Source organism: Ochlerotatus camptorhynchus, unplaced genomic scaffold (genome assembly GCF_037179485.1).
Source record: "Ochlerotatus camptorhynchus isolate MF236.1 unplaced genomic scaffold, CSIRO-AGI_Acam_v1.1 ptg000193l, whole genome shotgun sequence".
Taxonomy (NCBI): Eukaryota; Metazoa; Arthropoda; class Insecta; order Diptera; family Culicidae; genus Ochlerotatus; species Ochlerotatus camptorhynchus.
The window spans coordinates 8,706,202-8,724,902 of record NW_027040683.1 but is presented as its reverse complement, the minus strand read 5'-3'; the positions used below and the strand labels follow the sequence as shown (position 1 = coordinate 8,724,902).

The 18,701-nt window shown below is 42.1% G+C and overlaps 2 protein-coding genes across 2 annotated transcripts in view; both read right to left on the bottom strand.

Annotated features, from left to right (window-relative positions):
- LOC135702540 (uncharacterized) overlaps positions 1-18,701 on the bottom strand; it is a 733,060-nt gene that overhangs the window by 278,351 nt on the left and 436,008 nt on the right. The gene's annotated exons all lie outside the window — the stretch shown is intronic.
- On the bottom strand, positions 12,745-13,326 carry LOC135702602 (uncharacterized protein K02A2.6-like). The gene has a single exon (XM_065223650.1). It carries the CDS (start codon positions 13,324-13,326, stop codon positions 12,745-12,747), a length of 582 nt encoding a protein of 193 aa, XP_065079722.1.

Genomic DNA, 18,701 nt, shown 5'->3' with positions numbered 1-18,701 from the left:
ATACATATTTAGCTGGGCCAGCAACGTTGGACAGTCGATGTCACCCGTGAGAAGCTTTCCAGCAAACATAGCTTGAGCGACCGTCCGTCGCACCACTAGCGGTTCGATGCCCAGAAGACGGCAACGCTCCTCGTACGGTGGCAGGTTCGATGAGGCACGCCAGTTCAAGAAACGAAGAGCATATCTCACTAACTTTCGTTGAACAGATTCGATTGTAGCGATCCAAGTGGCTTGGAAAGGGCACCATACAACTGCACTTGATTCTAATATAGACCGCACAAGTGAGCAGTAAAGTGATCTGAGGCATAACGGGTCCCGGAACTCATCGGCAATTTTGAAAATAAAACCCAGTTGGCGATTGTCTCGGGAAATGATGTCGTTATAATGGATTTTGAAGGTGAGCCCGCAGTCCAGAGTAACACCGAGATCCTTTATATGTTCTACACGGGCAATGCAACGTCCAAAGAGCACATAGTGAAACATAATTGGTTCGTTTTTACGGTGATAGGAGATGACGTTGCATTTTTCGATGCTCAGGCCCATCAAATTTCTCGTGCACCAGTCAGCGAAAATACATAGCATACGCTGGAGATCCCAACAGTCCGAGAGGCTTTTGATAATTTCGAAGATTTTGGCGTCATCTGCGTAGAAAAGACTGTCGTGACCTGTCCGAGGTTTCAAGCCTCGGCCATGTGTCTTAACAAAGACCAGTGAGGTGCACATCCGTGCGCTACAACATTAGTTAAATGACTGATTCGATCATGCCAAGCGATGCACACAAGGCTCAATTCGTTTCGTTCACGCATGCATATGTGTGGGTTTATTTAGACCATCGAATCAACGGTACACGCTAACTGAATCCAACTCAAATTGAGTATATCAAAACTTGAGGGGCCAAACTTTACTTTGTATTGTATTATATATACAAATGTTAATTGTTATCTTTCATTATCATTATTATTATTATTATTATTATTATTTTTCCACGCCAACTATGTATACCACATTCTTCCCCTCCTCCACTCTCATAAGTACTAATAAAAGTTCTATTTATTATTATTATGGGGGTTTTGACTATGCAGGCTGGCATTTACTGACTTAAACAAGCTCAACAGATTCAAGTGCAAAGTTTTATTATCTAGTTTTATAATCCTTGTTATTTATTTTTTAAATTTACTTCACCTTTTGCACCAATTTTGACAATATCCTTTACTTCAACATATCTACTAGTCTCAGCACAGCCATATACTCCCATGAACATACACAATTACATTTATGACAACTTCTATAATATTATCAAGTTAACCATTAACACCGACTTCAACATCATAAATATCACCAACTATAATAAGTACATGAACTTTTAATATCATCAGATAAGTATTACCATCGGCCTGTATCTAAGATAGTATTCGTCTATCGTATCTAATTACATTTTCTTTAAAGTAACTCCCACTTAAAAACTCTCATTTCTCCAGTCACCATTTGATTTATATAAGAATAATTCTCAAAATACTCTCAGCGACTAATTGTACAAGCTTAATAGGCTCTTAGTGCAAAAAATATATCCAGAACTAAATAAACATCATAAAATTACTAATTCATCTTAGATTGAAGCATCTCCGACTTCAAAACTCTTATTTCTTATTACTCATTATAATAAAATTCTCAAACCCCTTAATCAAGATCTCAAATTACTAATTCATCACTAATATCTAATAATTCAGAATCAAATCAGCAACAACTTACTAGATATTTTTCCAATGAAATATCTCTGACTTTCAAGCTGGAATTTCACGTTATTTCTAACAAATTTTCTTTTATAGTATCTTCGACTTAAATGTTTTAATTTCTCCAGTCTCCATTTGATTTATTTAAAATAATTCCTAAACTACACTCAGCGACTAATTGTACGAGCTTACCAGGCTCTTAGTGCAAAGAATAGTTCCTGAACTAAATAAACATCATCGAATTATTAATTAATCTTTCAGTGAAGTAAAAACTATAATTTCTTATATCTTATTTATCATTTCTCAAAACGCTTAATCTACATATCAAATTACTGATTTATCTTCCATTGAAGTAACTCAGGCTTCAAATCATTAATTTTTCATAACTCAGAATTAAATCAGCTTCAAATTACTAAATCATCTTCCATTGAAGCATCTCCGATTTTCAAACTCCATTTTTAATAACTCAACCTCGTTTCTCAAGACAGCACTATATTTATTTAAAATAATTATCAAACTACACTCAGCGACTAGTTATTTAAGCTTACCAGGCTCTTAGTGCAAAGAATATTTCTAGAACTAAATAAACATAATCAAATCAACATTGAAGTAAAAAATTCATCTGTCAGCATTCCATCCATGGGGCTTTTATGGTACAAGTGCCATCATGTTTTAGCATTCGTACCATTATATCATCATATTCAATTTTAGGATTTTTTTTTGCCTCCTCCTCCGGCCTTTCGTCGGAGACTTTGTTTTTTTTCTATTTCAATTTTTTTTTGCCCCCCTCGGCCTACTCCACTGCCCATTTCCGTCAGGGAGCCTACCGAGAGTATTTTCACGTCCTCCGCCCTTCCGTCAGAGACTTTATTTATTTTTTCAATCTCCTTTTTTTTGCCCCCTCGGCCTACTCCACTGTCCATTTCCGTCAGGGAGCCTACCGAGAGTATTTTCTTCTCCTCCGCACTCGCGTCGGAGAGGTTTTGTTGGTTTGTTTTTCTGATTATTTTTTTTGTTTTCTTTTGCCCCCTTCGGCCTACTCCACTGCCCATTTCCGTCAAGGAGCCTACCGAGGGTATTTTTTTTCTCTGCCCTTGCGTCGGAGAGGTTTCGCTCTCTTTTGTTTGCACATATACCTTCGCTCCTCCTTACTGTAAAAATAAATACCTACATGACACTACAACACTACTGTCGCTATCATTTCACTTGAATTTAAACTTAAAAAAAACAGCTACCGACTGCGCCATTGTCGTGACCTGTCCGAGGTTTCAAGCCTCGGCCATGTGTCTTAACAAAGACCAGTGAGGTGCACATCCGTGCGCTACAACAGTTTATGAACAGCCCAAAATATAACGTTGTACGATGTACATCGATTTTGCGAACAAAATTACATCCATTGATGTAATATTGTATCTGCTTTTTGCTATTACATCATTATTTCATACATCAGCTTGAATTACATTGATCGATATTACATTTTTTTTTTGCTGTGTAGCATCCAAAACGACAAATACAACAAGGAAAGGTTTTGCAGCTGAGTGATTAACGAAAGAGTCGATCAATGCAGATAGGACCTATTGAAATATGTATCTAGAAATCACGATTCATTTTAGAATTATTTCTATGTCCATGGTAGTCATTTGAACTGCCCATGGTCATGTTTTAGGAATAAAACAGAGCAAAATAAGAGTCTAATATTTATCAAGATATTTTTTTTAAATTTACACCCACCAGGTGAATTAACATGGATATTAACGAAGATAAACGGGTTGGTAAACATTTGGACAATAAGGCTGTCCATGAGACAGTTGCGATCAGCTGACTTTTTTGTTTGCCAAGAACTTTTGACAGATCATAGTAGAACTGGCAGTTTATTCTCATATGCCGGCGCCGGTGGTGTTGTGGTAAGCGTGACTGCTTTCTAACACACCAATGGGTCTGGGTTCAATCCCAGCCGAGGTCGGTGGGATTTTTCTGAGACATACAAATCTCTGGTCACGTCTTCCTTCGGAAGGGAAGTAAAGCCGTTGGTACCGGCCCATGTGTGTTTGAATGGGTGCGATATCCTATGCAGATGTGGAAGCTGCCTTCCTGCACATTCGATTGTCGTCAATGGATGTCCGTCGGTGATTGGCACTACATTGCGGAACAGAGACCGACGTTAAATAAATGAAGAAGAAGAAGAAAGCTGCCAAATGTAATTTCACTTTTGAATTTTGAGGTTATGTCTATTTGAATTGGTGTTTGAGGTAGCTTTTGTAGAATCATTTAAGATAAAATAATTTATATATTTGTTTCACTAAGGAATTTAGTCGTCTTGAAAATAGACACACAACTGCATTGTCCGTTAAAGCTTTTCCATGAAACAAGGGGGTAGCCAAATTACATTGAGCCGATTTTTATTAGAACGAATAGATAATCAAGTTAATATTTAAATAATGACCAACATTCCATCATAAGCTAACTGACCTTAATACATTAAAATTTATTTTCGATGTTTGACATTTAAATGACAGACTTTTGAAAACATGTTATTTATTTTTATTTTATTTATTTCTATATACACTCAAAAAACTCCACACGTTTGATCGAAGTGTTTCAACATAAATCTCGATGAACATTTCAAAAGGTCTTATCACTGCACAGTGGTTCCTGGCTGACCAAAACCTCAAAAATGAAAGTAGATATTTTTTTTATTTCAATATTTTTTATCATTTTTACATGTTAAGAGTATCTTAAATTGAATGATTTGTGCAGTTCTGTTGATTACATATTTCTTATGATTGTTAGCTATATCACAATTTTTTGAAAAATAAACGTAATGTTTCTTGTCACTGATTGCTCAAATATAGCAAAAAATAATGTGTTTATCAACTTGGTTGCGTGAGCAGAAATGTTCCTCGGCTTATTTCACATCAAATCCAGATGGTAACAACAGAGCGATGTCGTTTAAAGGGTTATACGGTCAAAATTTGGTCAATATCAACTTGACGTATTTCTTTCAATTTTGCATTTAAAAAACCTGAACACCCCTCATTTTGAAGGTGTGTGTGTAGAATGTTGCTCCTATTTTGATTTTGGAATTCACTCTTCAGTTGTCAAAATGCGCATCGCGAAAATCCGAGCTACTCGCACGCAAAGTTGGCAAAATCGCTAAAAGTTGCCAAATCAACCGTTACAAATGTAATTAAAGTGTTTGGGGAACGTTTGTCGACAGCCAGGAAGTCTGGATCGGGGGGAAATCGAAAACCGGAAGCCGCTGAGACGACAAAGAGAGTTGCCGGTAGTTTCAAGCGAAACCCTAACCTCTCTCTCCGAGATGCCGCAAATAAGCTGGGTGTATCGTCTACAACCGTGCATCGAGCCAAAAAACGAGCCGGACTATCGACTTACAAGAAGGTAGTGACTCCAAATCGCGATGATAAACAAAATACGACGGCCAAAGCGCGATCCCGGAGGCTGTACACGACGATGCTGACGAAGTTTGACTGCGTGGTAATGGACGACGAAACCTACGTCAAAGCCGACTACAAGCAGCTTCCGGGACAGGAGTTTTATACGGCAAAAGGAAGGAGAAAGGTAGCAGATGTTTTCAAGCACATGAAACTGTCAAAGTTCGCATCTTGCCATTACGGTAAAAAGGCCATGGAGTGGTACGCCGCCAACAACGTGCAGGTGGTTCCCAAGGACAAGAACCCTCCCAACACGCCAGAGCTCCGCCCAATTGAGAAATACTGGGCTATTGTCAAGCGGAACCTAAAGAAGACCAAAAAAACTGCTAAGGGCGAGCAGCAGTTCAAGGCAAACTGGCTTTCTGCGGCGAAGAAGGTGGACAAGGTGGCTGTACAAAATCTGATGGCAGGGGTCAAGCGTAAGGCCTGGCAATTCGGATTTGGAAAAGCGGAAGCCTAACTGAATATTTTTCCTGAATTTTATACTAAGTGAACTTGAAAAAGAAATTTAATTTGATTTTTTAAATAAACGATTTCACCGATTTACACGCGTTTTCCCTTGACCAAATTTTGACCGTATCACCCTTTAAAAAGATCGAAAACAGCAGAGGTCCCAGGTTGCTGCCTTGCGGGACTCCCGAGTTGTTTGAGAAAACATTTGAATCCGTCGCGCCAATCTTGACTCGTACAGAGCGATTCACTAAGTACGATCTGAACCATTTCACAGCCGTAGACGAGACACCTAGTATCTCCAACTTAGCAAGCAGGATTTCATGATCCACCCTGTCAAAAGCGGCTTTTAAGTCCATGTATGCAGCATCAACTTGCCATCCAGCATCCAAGCTTCGCAGTCAGTCAGAGGTAAACTGCACCAGGTTCGTGGAAATCGATCGCTTGGGGTAAAAACCATGTTGGTCCGTATCGATATAATTTTTACAGCACATAAACAGAGCATCATTTACAATAATCTCGAAAAGTTTAGAGCAGGCACACATGGAGGAAATCCCACGATAATTAGCGACATTCCGTTTGTCTCCTTTTTTGTGAATTGGAAACAGATAGGAAAGCTTCCAGCGGGAGGGGAATTCACTTTGCTGTGCCGAGAAATTAAAAAGTCGCGCAAGTGGAAGGCAGAGGTTGACTGCACATCGTTTTAAAACTGACGAGGGAATTCCGTCAGGACCAGCGGCGAATGAGTTCTACATTTTGCGTGTTATGTGAGGTATGTCAAAACTAAAAACATCACGTGGCATCCCGGAGGTTGCGACCAACACCTGTGTCGATGAAGCGGAAAAATCGTGGAAGACTTGTTTGAATTGACAAGCAAACAAGCTGCATTTTTCACTTTTGCTGCAGGCCGTATCAACTCCGAGGAACATGGAACAAGGCAGCCCGGATTCTTTCCGTTTTTAATTTACAAACGACCAAAAACCTTTCGGGTTCGACCGAAAGTTCGCTTCCGTGCGTCTCACGTGCCGATTATAGAGGAAGTGGTTGTAGTTTCGATAGCGACGACTTGCGAAATTAAACTGTTGCTTGTAGAACGGTGAGCGAGAGCTGCGCAGTACCTTCGGAGTGCGGTGGAGCGCTGACGTTTTAGTTTACGTATGCGTGGGTTCGACCATGGAGGCTTCTGCGGGGGACGTCTTGCTGGGACAGTGCGGAAAATAACTTCTTCCAGTGCAGAGCTGAAACAATCCACAGCATCATTGACACTAGCGGCCGTTTCGATACAGTGCCAATCTATTTCCGCAAGCGCATTGTTCAATGCAGTGCAATCGGCCCGGCGAAAGTCAAGAAATCAGCACTCGGAAAACGGTATATATTCAATTGGAGTGGATAAACTGAGTGACACGACGAGAGCGGGATGGTCGGCATCTAGATCGATCAGTGGCTCGACCGGTAGAGAAACAGAAGTGTCTGGTAATGCTGAGTCATTTGCCAGAACAAGATCTAACAAACGTCCATTACGGTTGGGAAAAATGTTCGCCTGAGTGAACCCATGAATGTTAAATCCGTCCAGAAGTTCACAGCAAGCAACCGGCATATGCGATAGCAGAGGATCAATGAATGGTGTGCCACTGTCAGAGAAACGCCACTGTAAACCAGCTTGGTTGTAGTCGCCAAATAGGAGAGCGGGAGAATTGGGGCACAATTGAGACGAAATCGAGCCCAACGAATTAACGTGCTCATGGATGATCGTGCAGTCGTTTTTTCGGTCGGGGGGTAGGTAGACTGCGCCTACACTGAGCTTGGTTCTTGGCAGATCCACAACAATCCAGATTTGCTCTAGCAGACTTGAAATCGGCGAGGTACTTACATAGCTGGTCAGTTTCGTTGTGACGGCGATCAGAACCCCACCACCACGCAATTTTTGACTGTTTAGGGGAGAGCGGTCGGTTCTGAAGACGGAATAATGCGATCCAAACAGCTGCGGTGAGTAAATCCGGTCATCCAGCCACGTTTCTGTCAGAACAATCAAATCGTACTCAGCCTCCGAGACAGCCAGGAAAAACGGGTCGATTTTAGTCCGCAGCCCACGCACATTTTGGTAGTAAATCCGGAGACCACTCAAGATGCCACTACGCGAACTGGAAGTTGAAGGGAAATCAGGTACCGAAAGTTCGAAATCGCAATTATACTCGCCTGGAGTTGCAGGCCGGAAGCCCCCGATACCACCACCGACCACAGGACCGGGACGATGACGATGGCGAATGTCAGCAGCAAGCGCGACTGGGTCGGGGGGCTCGGGAGCTTCCTTAGTGCCTGTTTTAGGGTGTCCCGGATCCGATGAAGTTGTGGCGATGGTGTCAACAGCTGGAGAAACGTAGCACGCTAGTTTTTTGCCGAATCAATAAACTCGCGAAACTGTAATCCGGCAGGCCAGGAATCCGGATCGAGTGCAGCATCTTTCAAACAAGGATCCAAACCGATCTTGAATGACACAAATGTCATACTGGATACGACTTTTCCTCTGGGAACCAAACGCACCACATCGACAGGTTCAGTTAAGCTCAAGCAGCGTGACACAATACTCTGCACGTCGTTATCGGTGATGAGCGGGTTCAGGCGAGAAAAATATACCCAGAGTTTCTCCGGAGGTACACTAGGAGCAATAGAGGGAACGGAAAGACCACTCAAGTCAATTGTTTTCGTTCCATTTACGGTTGGCACGTCAATATCAGGCCGGTCTTCACGACGGCGTTTTGCACCCGGTTTGGGCCAAACTGGTGTAGCACTCAATGACGCGTTGTGGCTTAGCAGAGAAATTGTCGACTTTTTTACTTAGCTCAGCCACGGCATCATGCAGTTGCCGAACCTGATCTGGCAACGAAGCAAGCGAGGGGGGTTGCATTTGATGTTGCTGCTGATCGTCGATGAAACAGCGGATAGAGCGGCCCTGTAGAACCCCACGAAAGGAATTGCAAACGAAGAGTATCTTTCCAGCTGATAATGGTTCCTTCAGATTGCGGATATTAATACCGCAACACTGCTGGCTGATGTGGTAGAATGTTTCGCAAAAACCACAGCGCAGCGGCTCGAGCTCGTCGAGCTGACATTCTCCGCATTGTTTTTGGTCCATTCTGCTTTGACGGAGCTGCACAGTGAAAAGATGGAGACGGGTCGGGATTCGATGATGCGAGGATGACGTGTTGATTACAGCAAACGACAGCACGAAATTTATCGATATTCCACACGTTTCGGAGAGATTGTCGAAAATAGTATTGTTTACGCACAATCTTGAACACTAAAAACCAGATTTACACACACAAATTCCATGGTAAAACACGAACGTAAACAAGGCGAACAAGGCGAACAATTGACGTCAATAAATGTTGATGATATTAGAGCTTGTTTCTAATTTTATTATTGATGTTCTGAAATGTATGTTTGATGTTTTTATGCACCGTTCATCTCCTGGTGTCCCTGGTATTGAAGAAAGCTTTTTTTTTAACGTCCTACAGAGAAAAACATATTGATGCTATCAAATCAACTTTGTAATATAGATAGGCCTGCGATAGACCCCATGTTCCTCTTTTGACTAAGCAAAAACGGTCGCCACTAGAGGTTGGGTGGCCTAGTGGCCATTGTTTTTGCTTACACCTGACTACAAGACATGTCATTATTTTGAAGACATTTAAAACATTCTGAAGAGGTATTTTTTATATTGGACATTTCGTGTTTTGTGAAGTTCTTTGATGACGTGCTAAAACTGATTCCGAAGGAATTTTTGAATTTTAAGCAAGCATTTTCAGATTCTTAATAAATAAATGGAGATTTTGACTTCATATTTTAAGCTCCTTCTTGAAAATTCCAAATTTGAGTAATGAACCAAAATCGGTTATATTTCTGATTTATACTTGATCAACCTAAACATCCACATCTTCGATTTGCTGAAGATCTTCGGAATACTTCTTCATCACCGTGTCTTTTTGGGAGAATATCTGCACAATAATACTTGATCAACCTGAATCCTTGAAAAACATCCGGAGGACTTAGTTGAAATCTTTGATCTGGAGCTGTGGATCTTTTTAGTACTTTCTGATAGACCTGCCATATTGAGAGGTCCAATTGAATTTTTGGACAGTTTAAGATCTTCACATATTGATCAACCTGAAGTTTTGAAAAATTACCCATAAGACATTGTTGACGTTCATGATCAGGAGATCTTCCATCAATCTTGAGAGACTATTTGGAGACGTCATTTACATTGTTCTTTTCCTTTACTTAACGTCGGTCTCTGTTCCGCAATCTAGTGCCAATCACCGACGGACATCGATTGCCATCCATTGACGGCAGTCGAATGTGCAGGAAGGCAGCTTCCACACCTGCGTAGGATATTGCACCCATTCAACACACATGGGCCGGGACCAACGGCTTTACTTCCCTTCCGAACATTTACATTGTTGAAGAATAATAATTGATCAACCTGAAGACTTAAAACATATCCTGAGGGTTTTAGTTAAATCATGATAAGATGAGAAGAGATGAATCAGTCTCTGGCTGTAAGACGCCATTTGAATGTTTGAACAGTTGCAGATATTCAGAAAAGTGTTGACTCAGCTGTCGCCAGAAGCAGGTCACTCTCGATGTGTGTCACGCGATCGTCTGTTTACTCGGCAGCAACCATAGTGTGGTCCTCCTCATTGTTCTTCATCGCCCGTTCTTTCGATCGATGCATCGTCGTCCACGGCCACGTTTTGCATCCATTGCTGCAATGGAAGCGCTCTATCCGTTTGGCGATACTGCCATACAATGAAACCACTGGAACTTATTGGATAGCGGAAGATAAAGTGTTAATTGTGTTGCACCTTTTGACTATAGTTTTAGAATGTTTTGTGTAGTGAACAAGAATCATCGGCTCTGTAAAGTTAATTCAATTGAGCCTTATAAAATACATTAATTTAAAAAAAATAATCTTCAGAACATTACTTGAATGACTCGAAAAGTCTGGTAAAATATCCAGTGAACTTTATTAATTGGGTTAATGTCCGCATTGTTGCAATAATTTCGAAGGAAATCATGTTTTGATAATTTTTCACTAGCAATAAAAAAAAATCAATTTCTAACGTTCAGAATAATAAGCGCCTAACTGCAACGATCGATTTTCTTAATCTAGTTTCTCTTTTGTTAATAACTCGATTCTATTACCATTTCTCGATGCGTGTGATGTAGATTTTCCCAACTTAAACATCCTATACCTTTTCACGTTTTTTTTTTCCTTTTAATTATACTACTATTAAAAAAAAATCCACCTAATAAGATATACATTTATTCTACTAAAACTCTCATCAATCATTTGAGATAAAACAACCTGTTACTAAATTGTATTAGAAACATTTCGAAAATTTTGACCACTTGATTGCAAAAAGAAAATCGATGTAGATAATCGAACATCGCAGTTAGGCTCTTATGGTTCTGAACGCTAGATTTGTATTGCCCAGATGACGCATTATGCTAAGAGAAATTGAAGAAAATGATATTTTTATTGATGAGCCCAATATTTAGATCCACAGGCGAACATTAGAGCAATTTCCGCTACCTCATTGAAAATCCGTGAATATCTAGATAGTTCTCTAAAATTATACGATGCTTCCTGAACTTCTACGAAGTTTCTTGAACTTAATCTCAGTTCCATGAATTAGAAGGAAGAAAAAAAAATCTCTCTGAACGTCTTTCCAATGAATTGGTTGAGCATATCTGATGTTCCCTGAGCCTCTATAAAATTCCCTAAACATGTGGAAAGTTCGACGAACTTCTGGGAAATTCCGTCAGCTTCTATGAAGGTCCCAGTACTTCACAATTTTTTTCATAGCTTACAACTTTTAATTTTTGATAAATTAAACTGAATATCAATCAAGTTTGCTGAACTTGTACGAATTTATTATAATTCATATTGTGCAATTTACGCTGTCGGAGACCAGCCATTTTGCCCTAGGTTTTCCCCTTCACGACGGGACGCACGTCTTACCTTCACAGCTGCCAAGATACGAAAGAGGCCGGAGCTCAGTGCTGCGCGGTCAAGTGAGCGGATGCGGGTTGGGCGAACAGCGAGGCGGGCAAGGCACAAGTTGTATAGAGTTGAGTAGGGCTGTGTAGCATGGCTACGGTATATATATAGGGTGGGACCAAATGTAAATAAGCAGAGGATTACAGCTGTAATCATGCGAACTGTCAAATAATAATAACGACCCCACACATCACCCCTCTTCCAAAAAAAAAAGGTAAATCCAGGGATGGAAGCAAAAACATTCGAAAAACTAACAGACTTTTCCTCATTTATTCAGCAAAGATCAAACAAAAACAAACAAAGTCAGTGTTATCCTTATTCTTCTTCCAAAACACTTACGTAGTTCTTCAAATACTCCGGCATTCTTCTTGCTCGAACCGGACGCTCAGTCAAGCCAGGTTGTGGGCTTTCTGTCTGCGAAGAAGCTGGAATAACTTCCTGAGCAATGCGGCAATCTTTGGGATATTCCGAGCGAACGACTTCTTCAGGATCCTTTCAGTCGTAGACTTGCTTCGTCTGTGACACGTGTCTCTTCAAAATCGGGCCGTTTTCATCGGTCAAAACAAGCATTCCGTTTCGTTCATCTGTAACCGTATACTTGCGGGGATCAAACCGCGATTCTCCTTTTGATCGAGACTGACGCTCTACAACAACCGTGTCTCCGAGTTTAATACGGCATCGACGAGCCCCTCGTTTTGTGTCTTCTCGTATCTTCGCCTCGATTTTTAATTTCATATCCTTTGCGTTGAGCAGGTTGTCGTCGAAGGTGGCCTTTCCACGGCACAGCAGAGGAAGCCCACGTTTGATCATCCGACCCGTCATCACTTCCTCCGGTGGTACGCCCGTCACGGAGTGGGCAGCTGCGTTATAAGCATGAACCGCTGCAGTCAATTCTTCTCCATAGCTTTTTCCGCTTGCCGATGCAGCACTCATTGCCTTATTCACCAACTTCATGCAACTCTCTGCTAAGCCGTTTTGTTGGGGATATAACGGCGTGGAAAAGGTGGCATTGATGCCACGCTTCAGGCAGTACTCCCTGTAGTCATCCCCATTAAAGGGGGGGGCCATTGTCCGATTTCATGTTCTTCGGATAGCCTTCCTTCTCAAAGACTTCTTCCAAAAATTTTCGGGTATGCTCGAAGCTCGTAGATCTCACGGGCTTGGCGATCACATATCTAGAACGATAATCCACAATGACTAGAATCGAGATACCTCCGAATTTCGCATAGGGGCCGTTGAATTCCAAGCCAATGGTCTCCCACACCGCTTTTGGTGTGAAAACTCGAGCCATGGGAGTGGGCCGTTCGGGCCTGCCGTTGATTGCACAAACGGCACATGATGTCACCCATGCCTCTGCATCCTTCGTCATACCGGGCCACCAAACACGCTCTCTCAAAATGCTCTTAAATTTTGCTGTCGATGGATGGCCCTCGTGAGCAACCGCCAGGGTTTTCTGGCGTAGGCATTCGGGTATCACTGCACAACCCATTTTGCTCAGCATTCCATCGCGCATGGTCAAGTCGCTGCCTAGCACTTGAAATTGCTTTAGATGCGCTGGCCAAACGTCCGTTTCCAGAGCATCTACCACCTCCGTAAGCTGCTTATCCTGGCTTGTGGCATTTTCAATCTCCATCTCGGTCAAAAATCCGACTTTATTCACTTCAAGAGAAGCAAGCTCCCAAGGACTAACACCTTCTTCGAATGGTTCATCTTCCTCGTCATAGAGCCGAGATGATGGATCCGCTATGTTCTCTCGTCCTCGAACATATTCAACATTAAAACTATATGGACTGAGTCTGAGAGCCCATCCATCTGCCCGATTCAATGCTCGCTTAGAATCCTCACGTGATCTGTTTAATATAAACGTAAAACCTTGCGCATCGGTGCGGATAGTAAAGGGTCGTCCTAGTAGGAAATACGCAAAATGCTCCACTGCCCAAACAGCGGCAAGAGCTTCGCGCTGGTTTTGAGGATACTTTTTCTCAGTCGTTGTCAAGGCTTTCGATGCGAAACTTATAATCCGTGGGGGCTTCCTGTTGTCTTCTTGGATGAGTACCGCTCCTAAGGCGTAAGGAGAGGCGTCCGTATATAGGATAGTTCTGTCTTGTTCCGAAAAGTAGCCAAGAGACGTAGCACATCGAACAATTTGAACAATTTGATCCTCATGGAGTTCCAAATGGTAAAACGCATTTGACAAATCCAGTTTCGAGAAGTACTTTGCCCCGTGTAGTTTAATTCTCATCTCATCCAGCGTAGGCAAGCGATAGTATTCCCTTTTAATTGCGCGGTTGGGTGCCCGCATGTTAATGACCAACCGGAAATCATTTTTACCCTTCGCCACTGCCGACATACCGCTAATCCAGTCGGGGGCCGATGTCACACGCTCAATGATGCCACGATCTTCCATATCCGAAAGCCTGGTCCTTGCGCTTTCCCTATAGGCTGCAGGGACATTGTAGTACGCGTTTTTAGTCGGCGGTACGGATGGATCAACGCTGAATTTCACCAGAACATCCGGTACTTTGGGAAACTTTGTAATTTGCTCCATTTTCTCACATCGATTGACACTTGCACCTACTTGTAGCAGCCTTAGATCACTTGCCGTAGAACGACCCAATAGAGAACGAGAGCCTTGATGAACGTCATAAAACATAGCCATAATCGATGGTTTGTCACACCCCACTACCTCGATTTCAGCTTTGAATGCGCATTGTACAGAAATCGGTTTGCAGGACGCGTAAGATATCAGGTCATTACCGTTTGACACTGGAACGAGCTCCAGTTTTGCTTTACCTGTCTCAAGCTCTTGTCTCAGGTACACCCAGTCATCTCCACCAATCGTGTTCACGTCTGACCCCGAATCTATCAAAAACCGAATCGGATATGAGGATCCTACCAGGCAATCGATGAGTGTGTCTGCCAGCGAGATCGTGTTTATTTCCTGGAAGTGCAATGTCAATAAAAAAACACTTTTATGATTTCAGAAATGTCACATTGTATTCAGTAATTGTTGAGAAAAAAAAGAGAAAAAAAAAAATAGGAGACAAAACTCAATATTAATTCTCACGAGGTTATACCTTTCTGTCTTCTTCGTCACTTTCCCATCTGGACGCGAGCTTTCGTTCAACTTGGCGATGGTTGGCATTCTTTCTCCGACATACTATAGCGAAATGCCCCCGCTCGCCACAAGTATTGCAGTTGCTGTTAATTGCCGGGCACGATCCAAATTTATGGAAAAGACGGTTGCACTTCGGGCAACGCGACCGCCGTCCTAATCCTCGATTCCTAATCTCATCCGTCTCGCGCTTCTTCGCATGCTTCCACTTATCGGCCGTTGATTCGTGCTTCCGCTTCCATTGTTGTGTTTCACCAGATGTCCGTGGATGATTCCGACTCACCGCAAGAGCATGTGAAGGCTCCGCTTGAGCTGTTTCGGCCGTATATGCTTCTTCGCGGGTGGCGGATTGGACGATGAAAAGGGTCTCATATCCAAAAGTCCTGGCCGCCTTCACCAACTCTTTGTTCCGCATCCCCTTCAACAACTGTGCGCGAACGAACCGATCCTGATCGACGCTACTGTATCCACAGAGACGGACTTTCTCCATCAAGCGGGCATGAAAAGTGATCGTCGGTTCCTCCGGTCCTTGTTTCAGGTTAGTGAACGCTTCGTGTTCGGCTGTTACGTCCACCATTGAACGTAGGTAAGTTGCAATATTCTTCACGAAAATGTTGTAGCAGTCGGGTTCCTCCAAGCTTGGCCGAAGTCTAGCTGCTCTGGCTATTCCTTGCAATTTTTCCCCCATCGAGAGGAACAGGATCTGTGCACGCTTCACCGGGTCGTTGATGTTAGAAAGGGATGCAGCGATCTCAAATCGGTCGATAAATCGCGTCCACTGCTCCCACATCCTGTTGGCCGGAACATCGTTAGGGAATGGCTGAATGTTTTCCCAACGAACATTGGTTGCACTGGTTGATGCTCCCACGTTTACATTGCCGGTATTCCAGCTATGGTCAACCTCGCATGGTACCGGTTCCACCGTGTTGGTTCCACCGAGTGGTTGATTGGAATCTAGAGCTCTCACCAGCTGGTTCAGTCGATTCTCCAGTTGCTCCATTCGTTGGTAGTAATCTTCATTCTCGTTTCGCATTGATGGACGTCCTGTGCTCGCATTTCCTCCGACGCTGCTGCCGGATTTGGCTGCATCGTGATCTTCTTCACCACCGACCTCGAAAATCGACTTCTCAACATCGCTAGCTTCCTCGGAGCAAGAACTATCTTCGCCATTCTCATATCCATCCGTATCCAATTGCTTTCCTTCCTGTCCTTCGCTATCTGACTCGTAGGCCAACATATCATCGATATGCTCGTCGATCTCTTCCAGATCACTCTGATAACCGGGAGTGCGTACGTATTTTCCTCCAGACATTTTGATTGATACAATCTTCGCTAATGATTCACACGTTAATCTGTAAGAAAAAGTTTTGGGAAGATTGTAAAATTCTGATTCAATGCAATGTTTAAACTCTGCATATGCTTTGGTTCCAATGGGAAAATGTAACTGCCACAAAAATCCGATTTCAGAATCTCCTGTGTTAATTTATCTAGCGATTGTCTGAATCACAACCATATTTTTTTCCGCGCGGTCGTCTCGATCCGCTACCATGTTTTCCTTGCGCGGTCGTCTCGATCCGCTACCAAATTCATATTACGCGGTCGTCCCGATCCGCTTTCCAATTAATCCTTCCAGAAATATTAATCGCGGTCGTCCCGATCCGCTACCGAAAACTTAATTTGCTACTAAAGTAGCCCATCGCGGACGTCTCGACCCGCTACCAGATCATACAAACGCGGTCGTCTCGATCCGCTGCCAAGTCACCGTTTAGCCACTACCGGTAGTTACATATGTGCAAACATCACTTTAGGTTGATTCGCGCGATTTTTAGAGTACTGTTAATCTCGAAGGGAAAAGCAACCGAGAAAAATCGAAAAAAAAACACAAGCTCCATTATCATGCTTCGGTTCTGCAAGTACGCACTTCACCTATTTTGCGGCTCAAACACGCTTCTTTCATCACTTTTTCGTCACAGCAGGAAAATAGCGAAATCGATTCTTCCGTAAACTAGACCGTTTTCCCTTCTTCTGTAGCGTTGATAAATTTCACTTTTCGACCATTGAAAAAAAAAATCACTCACAAAAACAAATTTCCAGTGAACACAATTACAACAGAATGGCTGATTTCCGACAATAAAAATGATTAAATCAAATTAATTCTTTTCTGCTGAATATTCAGCAGCCTGGCAGGATCGCCAATGTGCAATTTACGCTGTCGGAGACCAGCCATTTTGCCCTAGGTTTTCCCCTTCACGACGGGACGCACGTCTTACCTTCACAGCTACCAAGATACGAAAGAGGCCGGAGCTCAGTGCTGCGCGGTCAAGTGAGCGGATGCGGGTTGGGCGAACAGCGAGGCGGGCAAGGCACAAGTTGTATAGAGTTGAGTAGGGCTGTGTAGCATGGCTACGGTATATATATAGGGTGGGACCAAATGTAAATAAGCAGAGGATTACAGCTGTAATCATGCGAACTGTCAAATAATAATAACGACCCCACACACATATAATGTTCCGTGAATATCTACAAAGTTTCCATAACTTCTAAACAATATTCTGAGCATCAACAAAGTTCTTTGAGTATCTTAAGATCCATATTTTTTCCGTTCCAGAACATCCATCAACTTCTTCAAATTTTCGGAAAGAACCTGAACCTTTTCTAAGAATTTTCCTGGACATGTTGGTGAAATGATAATCCTAAAGCTACAAAGTTCCCTTAACTGATGAATTTCTACAAAGTTTTCCAAACTTCTACAAAGCTTGCCGAAATTTGACGATGTTCTCTGAACTTTTACAAGATTTCCAGTACTTCTATTTAGTTTTACGAATTTCCTCGAATTGCGAAACATCTACAAAATTTACTACACTTTTGGAAAGTTTCCTGAACTTATAAGAATTTTGAAGATTTTCTGAGAAATTTCCTGAAGTTCTTCAATGTTTCCTGAACATCTACGGAGTTCCCTAAACTATAGCATTCACGAAGTGCCCTGCACTTAAAGGCAGGTCCCGGAACTTTTATGAAGTTTCCTGACATCAAGCATGGATTTACAAACTTGAGCAAAGTTCCCGAATTTTTACGAAGCGCCCAGAGTTTCTACGGAGCTCCCTTAACTGATGAACTTCTACGATATTTCCTGAGGTTCTACGAAATTTTCAGACCTTCTACAAAGTTTTCCGAATTTCTACAAAGTTTTTCAAAATTTTACGAAGCTCTCTGATCTTGTACAAAATTTCCAGAACTTCTATTTATTTTTACGGAGTTCCTCAAAATCCGAAACTTCTACAAAGTTTACTGCACATTTTTGAAGTTTCCTGAACTTATAAGATCTGTAGAGAGTTTCTGAGAAGTTTCCTGGAGTTCTGCAATGTCTCCTGAACTTCTACGGAGTTCCCTAAACTATAGCATTGACGAAGTGCCCTGTACTTAAGGGCAGGTCCTGGAACTTTTATGAAGATTCCTGACATCAAGCATGGATTTAAAAACTTGAGCAATGTTCCCGAATGTTTACAAAGCACCCAGAGTTTCTATGAAGCTCTTGGAAGCTCGTCGAAGTTCTTTGAATTTCCATTAAATTTCATCAATTGCTACGATGTCCCTTGAACATCGACAAAGTTTCTGAAGTTTGACGAAGTTCAATTATGATTAAGAAAAATTCCTGAACTTCAGCGAAACTCCCCGAGTTTCTACAAAATTCACAAAATTTCTCAAAAATTCGCTGAAGTTCTATTAAATTTGCTGAAGTTCTAGAAAAATCTCTGTACAAAGTTCGCTAAAGTTGCACAAAGATAAACTTTTATGAATTTCGCAGAGCTTCCTCAAAGTTAACTGAACTCCTATTTTCAGCATTTCTCGAATGCTTACAAAACTTACAAAAGTTCCTTCACCTTCTAAAAAGT